At 38.5% G+C, this 7460-nt stretch overlaps 1 protein-coding gene across 1 annotated transcript in view; it reads right to left on the reverse strand.

The window, feature by feature from the left end:
- Positions 1–1214: 1214 nt before the first annotated feature.
- The window catches only part of LOC108776630 (uncharacterized), a 40452-nt gene continuing 34206 nt past the window's right edge, over positions 1215–7460 (reverse strand). The window contains exon 3 of the mRNA XM_018543302.1: positions 1215–2753. Within this exon, the coding sequence (XP_018398804.1) occupies positions 1215–2753 (1539 nt within the window). The remainder of the gene's footprint in view (positions 2754–7460) is intronic.

A 7460-nucleotide genomic window follows, 5' to 3' on the forward strand; every position in this document is an offset into this window, starting at 1 on the left:
ATAAATTCGACCTAACTTTGATATAAATCATTTAACATATGAGCAATGTAATGTGATGTGTGACATGAGAAGTGAACTACGAGTGAAAATTATCCAAACATTTTACGACAATTCACGAAATATGATCAGAATTACATTCCAAAAACTTCGTGATTATTTTGATCAGTTTAACCGAATAATCCAACCGAACTCATCATTATTGTAATATAATAGAGAAATTCGAGAAAACTGAATTAATACAAAATATACGAAAACATCAATATGTGAACGTCTAGTCCGTCGCTGAAATTAAGCCGATAATGTGTCAAAGTGATATCAAAAATTTCACCGAACATATCAGAGTCTGCAAGAAGAACCAAGGTGATCATTTAGCTAATATTCTTTAAATAATTTTGCCATAGTCTGCTGAAGATATTTTGCCGAATAAAAAAGGATTCTGCCAAAAATGATGTGTTTTATTTAAGAAAAACTTTGTATGATTCTTATTGGAGTACTTTGTAGAAATCATTTTAAGAAAAGTCATAATAATGTCATTGTATATATATATATATGTTTTTTTTCTTTTAATAATAATTTTGTGGTGAATTCTTGATATCCTTTCTGTCTTTCTTTCTCTTATTATGATTGTTCTTAAAATAATTTCTACTTGATATTTTGATCTTATTACGATTTGTGTTTCTGTCTGAAATTTCGGAGATTTTAATTAATATTTACATTTATCAATGACGTGATAGAAACGGAAATCAGTCACGATAATAATTTTCGGATTTTTATATATCGCAGTTTGTTCGATTGGAAAATATTTTCTAACTTTAACACTGGCTACAAAAACCTGTATAATTTATGAAAATTTATGCTGAGAGAAAGATATAAGAATAATGAAATAATTGAGTAATTACTCCGTCCTTTGAGTTCGCTATTTCATTTTCAATGAAGCGATCGTGAATTCGAGGATATATTAATTCTTAACCCTCTAATAATAAGATGGGGTTGGATATGACTTCAATTTTACAACGCACATTTTACGTTGTTAACGGAAGAACAGATTTTACATTATATTACTTAAGTTCTTTTACACATTTTGTATATTAATTATATTTAAGAAATAAACAAAACAGCATCAAATCCAACTCTATTTTTCTTGATTTTGAAAATCCATCTTATTAGAGGATAAAGTTTTGAAATGTCCTGAAAGAATGATTCACTAATTGCATTTACTTGAAATAATGTTTCTTTCTCACGGAAGCGCTGATGCATGGTGGCTCGTGTTTCGAACACGGATCTTTCCATGTGTTCTTCGCGGATGGATCGCTAAATCTCGTTTTCGCAAGATTCATCGTTTTTTGGCAAGCGTCCTGCTCCAGATCGCCCTCAAAGAATCGACACATCTCTCTCACGGGTAGAGCTCGGGCACCTCGGTTGAGATCGTGCAATGACCGGGCGCGTTGTTTGCCTTTGGGACTAGGCTTGCAAGATGTTCGGCCAAGATCTTCCGTGCTTCTGGCCAGGCGACCGCCTAATCTCGAAAGGGATTCGAATAAAGTCAGCTTCTCCCGTACCGGCACGTATTTGTCTACCCTCTGACATCGCTCCAAGAGTTTGGCAACATCCTCCTCGCAAGGTGGTACCGTTAAAACCGACGGAGAGCTCGGGGATACAATTGCCGGGCAATCCGTGGATTTTAGGCAGGGCTGCGACGACTGACGGGGAACGGGAATTCTAGAAGACAGAAGAGCCAGCCGCTCTTTCCGCTCGCGAAGAGTTTCCACATTAGCGATGGTGAGATCGGTCATCAATTGCTGAGCTTGCGATAGCTGTACCTTGTCACGAATGATTCTCCTCTCTCTGGCTCTACTTCTCCTCTCGTTGAGGTCCAACCTGAATATTCCAGGACAGTTGTTTCCACTTCTAGGACTATTATTGTTCCGTGTATCGTCCTCATTTCGATAATTTTCTTCGGTGAACCTCACTGTGGAGGTCTCGTTCGATTTGAGCGGAGGTAATCGATCGACGATCTCGTTTTGTTTTTGTATGTCGGTCGACGTAAGAAGTACCTTTTTAGGCGAACGGGTCGGATAAGTATCGTCGTTATCATTGGCAGAACAAATCCTGGTCCTGGTTCTACCGTAGATCTTCGGCAAATTGTTGTTGTTTTCCTCGGCTCTTGCTTTCCGCCTTGCATCCTCTTCGAGGACTCGTCGACTTCTTGCTTCGTTTTCGCGTCTGCGCGCCTCTTTGTACCTCTGTATTCTCTGTTCCCTCGTTTCTGGTTCCGGTAAGGGGACGCTGCAGGAGTCCACTGTATCGCTCGACCGGCATACGCCACCCCAAGGGAGACTATCGTCGCTACCCTCGCTGCTTTCGCTGCAACCCCACGCTCTGCTGACCGGTTGGTCCTTGTTGCTTATCACAGTGGGTATGCTTCGAAATTCTCCCAACAGGTCCTCGTCGCTCGAGTTACTGCTGGACCAACCGCGTAATTCACTTCTCGCCCTCCTCCTCGAATCGTCGATGATTGTCGTCGTGCACAATGCCGTCTTCTCCGTCGGTGAATCGCTCGGCCAGCAACGTAATTCGCTGCGAGATCGCCTTCGCGTTTCCGTCGGGCTATCCGGCAACGGAACCGGACCTCTCGGACAAATGGTCAATATCTCCAGGAAGTTCAAGCATCGTTGAGCGCGAAACGGCGTTTGCCGAACTAGTTCGGCCGCAATCGCTCTGACCCAAGACCAATAGATCGGTTCCGTATCCGCCTAAAAAAATAAAAGGATTGACATGTTGTATTTAAACAGTTGTGTAATTAAACATTTGAAATAACTGATAAGATAATATTGTTCAATGTAAAACATTGAAAATTAGTCAAACATAAAATAATTAAAGAAGATTGGCTCCAATTAAATATACGATTAATGCTAAATTTTAGCGCATAATTAATATTTATAAATATATAAATTTTAAATATATTTTTCAGTGTTTTTTTAAATAAGTTAATTATTTAATATACGAAAGAAATTAGCTATTTAAACTGCGCGACAATTATTATCGGACTTAACAATCGATTTAATTGCAATGTAAGTCCTGTTCTTTTTAGTTAAACTTCTTGCACGATTGATCTTTTACCTTTTCCTTTCACATTAATGAGAAAAAGAAAAAGGGTGAAGTGTGCGAGAAGTTTAACTAAAAAGAACAGATCTGTTTTATTATTTTAGTTTCAGTTCATGATTGCATTTCAAATCCGACAGTATTCGAGCGCTCAATTTAAATAAATGAAATATTATTGAATATATTTAAAAATATATAAATAATATTAGGCCAGATTTATAAGTCGTACTTAGTCCTCCTTATATCTCTGTAATTTTAGTTTATCATTGAAAATTAAAGAAATTAAATTTTTAAATCATGTATAATAGAAAATATTGGGATAAAAAAATACGCTTTTTTTAAGCGAATGTTCGAATTTTCTTAAGGTTACTTTTACTTTTGTTAATATAATTGTAAGCATCAACAACTAACTTGGCCTTGTTATTCTAATTTTATTTGAATTTATTCGTTGGAACCTTTATCTAAATTCATTTTGAAATCTTAAGTATTTTAAGTATCCTAAATAATTTTGGCACTATATTGCTTATGTGGACATACAGTCATGATGTATAAAAAGACATGAAACTTTTTTAAAGAAAGCCTCGGCTTTTGAGAAAGTTAGACGGCAATTAAAATTAATGTCAAGACGATTAAAATTGATTGATAATTCCGATAACGAAGTTTTCATACGACTAGGTAAAGTGGCTTAACATATAGACGAGAATGTAGGACCAGCAAAACATTGCCAACGGTTATGTACATTCGAATTTCATATTCTCGTACGATAGGTATCTCGATAGGATGCTGTGTGGAGTAGTCGAACGAGTCTGTCTACCCGCAGGATCGACCGTGACACACGATTTCGCTGGCCGGCGCGATTCGAAAGTCGCCGGTTCGCTCGAGTGCACGAAGAACGACGGACTCCAACAACGTGGAATTTGCTCGTTAACCACCGGCGGCGTGTCGATCATTACCATCCTCGACGGGAACAAATCTCTCTGTCGCCTTGCCTGCCGAGGCCGACCTTCGTGCGTCGAGCGGCGCGTTCGACGACACTGGCCGATATCAGGCCTGTCTGGAAAAAAGCTCGTCGACAGGTTTGCCCGTTCGTTGTCTATCTCGAGGACAACATGGAAAACCCGCTTTCAATCGAAAACCATGACGCAGTATCCAGCTACGAATGAGCGACAAGAGAAACACCGCGAAGAAGTCGTATGAGAGGTCGGCCGGATGGTTTTCTAGGCAACGATGCTCATTGATCCGCGATTGTAATCGTCGCGGCGCATGATCATCAATGGGACGCACGCGTATAGTCGCTGTAATTGTCTCAATTAGCATCGCCCAGCTGACTCAGCGTGAAAACGTCGGAACATATCCTATTATTACAATGTCGAAGGATTCATCTGATTGACTGGCCATGCGCTGGTAAGATAGCCGTCCTTGGAACGAGCCTATAAAGGAGGCGAGGAACTTCTACGAGAGCGTGCGATGGTGGGATTCCTTGACAATGGCGGGTCATGGGAGAGCGGTGCAACAATCTCCCACGCACTTATCACAGTTAGCGGATCGGCAAGCGGGTATGTTGACCTTGTCTACTGGCCTTATTAAGATCTCGCGATTCGACGGGCAGGCGCGGGTGTGTTACATCACAGAACCGTCGTTCCTCCCTTGCCACCTGGACATCCGCGGCCTTGGCAAGGATACCTCATACATGTTGTTTAAGCTCTGGCGTTTCGAACGCATTATATCTCCACAAACGCGTGCCGATGCGTCTCCGTCGAAGGTAACTCGAGCGAGCGAGCGCGCGTCTCATCGGTTCAGGTATAGATCGCCGCGCGCTAAGAGAGCTTCTAATTGGGTTACTCCGTGATATAGAGAGAAAAAAGCAAAGTGAAAATCCGACGCCGACGCTATACGCCATCGCGCCAGGGCGAAACTCGTAAAACGAGTTTGAAGGACTCTTCGCGCGATCTGAAAGTGGTCGGAGATCGACGATGCGACTTCTATGCAAAAAGGAGAAACCTACGTGTGGATTTGAATTTTGGGTGATTTTCTAGAGATCGGAGCCTATACACAGGGATTGTATAACGCGTTAGAAATCGAATGGCGACGCTGGCGGTCCGTAATTAGAAGTTGCAGCGTTCAGCGAAACGGGAGCCCGCGTGGCTCGCCCGGCGCACGTGAAAGTGTTTACGGCTGAGGAAACGGATCGTGCCTGAGATAAAGGCCATTTACATGCAATTACATTGCGTGGTGCGCGGCATATTATTCCTTCCCTGGCCTCTCCCATCCCGTCTTCGTCCGCGCTTCTGTCGTGCCTTACAGTCGCCGTCGACCGGCGAGGAACGCGAGACCGGCCGATTCTGTCTCGTGGAACCATGCCAAATCGCGAACGCTTTCGGCTCTCACGAAAGCCTCTCCAGCTCGAAACATGCCGTTGCGCTGGTCAGGGATCAAGAGTAATCGGGAAATTCCTTTTCAATTGACTACAAATCGATTTCTCTTACAAAATCTTTATGATTTGTGAAATCGGTAAATTGATGTTTATCAATTTATAAAAGATAGAAAGAGAAATTGTGAAGAAGCTTTCATTAGCGGTAATATTATAATTACTTCAAGGGTAAAGAATTTAGAATTTTAGAATTTTCAAAAAATCGTTTTTTTTTTTTTGCTTAAATGATTGTTTAAGATTTTAGAAATAAGGTACAAAAAGTCTTATAGCAAAGAAAAATTTCTAAGTGTCACTTTTAGAAGTTTAAAGCGTCGTACTTTTCGATAAGATTTGTAGCTTTTGTGAACGAGTCTTTCTAAAAATAATAAAGGAATTAGTTACTTGCCACTCGATTATCTTTAAAAAGAAGGATCAGGAAGAAAGGAACATTAATGAGGAAGGCCTATTGTATGATGCATGGCAGATTAAAGTTAAACATTTCTATCGCTGATTGTTATATAAAACTTTAAACGCATTTTTCTCGAAATCACTGTTCTCAAGCTGGCTGGAAACAATTCTCACAAATCTTGATCGATTTACTTAAAATTTTAACTGTAACTTCAAAATTGTATTCCTCCCCAAAAAAAGACGAATTTTTTATGTTGCATACGTTTTTTTATATGTATAAACAATTTTTACCTATTTTTTACCCTTTAAATTTAATATTTACTTCAAATTTGTACCATTTTTTCAAAAAATGATATATTGCAATTTCCGTATGTTTTCTCTATTTTGAAATGTAGATTAAAAAAATTTTTTGGTTTTTTGTTTTAGGTTAGAAATTGTCGGAGTTATCGTTCTGGCCGCAGAGCATTGTTTATGAGAAAACATTACCATCTGCAGCTGTACCGCCATTTTGTAACAAAACCACTATAAAAAATATTTTTTTACACTTCAATGAATGTACAATCAAATGACCAAGAAGGGACAGAGGGACAAAAAAATTGATATTAATCGTCATAATCAAATTTTAATAGATAAACATTTTTTTAAGACTTTTGAATGAAATCAATATGAATATTATATTATTACATGGTAAATAACTAATAACACTTAATTAATAGCATCATATAAGTCACAATCAAAATTGCATAAAGTTATAAAATTACAAAAATGTATCACATTTTATGTTTTAAAATTGTACTTTTATACGCTATGTATTTCACGAATAATTTTTGAGTTTTTTTAATAAGAAATCATAAAATTCTTTGCACGTTAAGTTAATTTTCATACTGATTTTAATGTTTTTATTAATAATTGTATTCTTTCAGGATTCCATAATGTGGGTAATTAAAGAAAAACAACGCTTTCCTTGTTATATGTCCAATGAAGATAGCTGATTAGCGCTGAAAATGCGCTTTCAAATCGCAGCTACAGTGCTAGCAGATACACTTACTAGATGGCAGCTCAATATGTGACGCTTCCCACCACAATTGCGTTTGGGTACGTATGTATCTCTTAAAAAAGAGGGACAATTTTATGACTATCGTATTAATTTGGAACAAAATATGGAACGCGTTGTTTAGAGGGACAAAGAGTTAAAATTTGTAATTGTCCCTCTCAATTTAGACGATTTGTCACTAGAATGTACAACAAAGACCTAAAATATATTTTTTATTTCTTTTATTACATTTCCGAAAAAAATTTATAAAGTTCAGCTTATTTTTCGTGCTCTAGAATAGCTTTACCCCTTAAAAGAGCTTTTTGAATCACTGAATAATGATTCCAAAGGAAGCTGCCAAGTGAATGATTTAAATGTATTTTGGTACGAGATATTCTGTATTATTGTCCGAAATAACTGTAGGTACGTGAGATATATTTGTTTTGAACCTAATTATGATAATAGCCGAATGCTGGCTGAGAGAGAGAGAGAGAGAGAGAGAGAGAG

Source organism: Cyphomyrmex costatus, unplaced genomic scaffold (genome assembly GCF_001594065.2).
Source record: "Cyphomyrmex costatus isolate MS0001 unplaced genomic scaffold, Ccosl1.0 scaffold367, whole genome shotgun sequence".
Taxonomy (NCBI): Eukaryota; Metazoa; Arthropoda; class Insecta; order Hymenoptera; family Formicidae; genus Cyphomyrmex; species Cyphomyrmex costatus.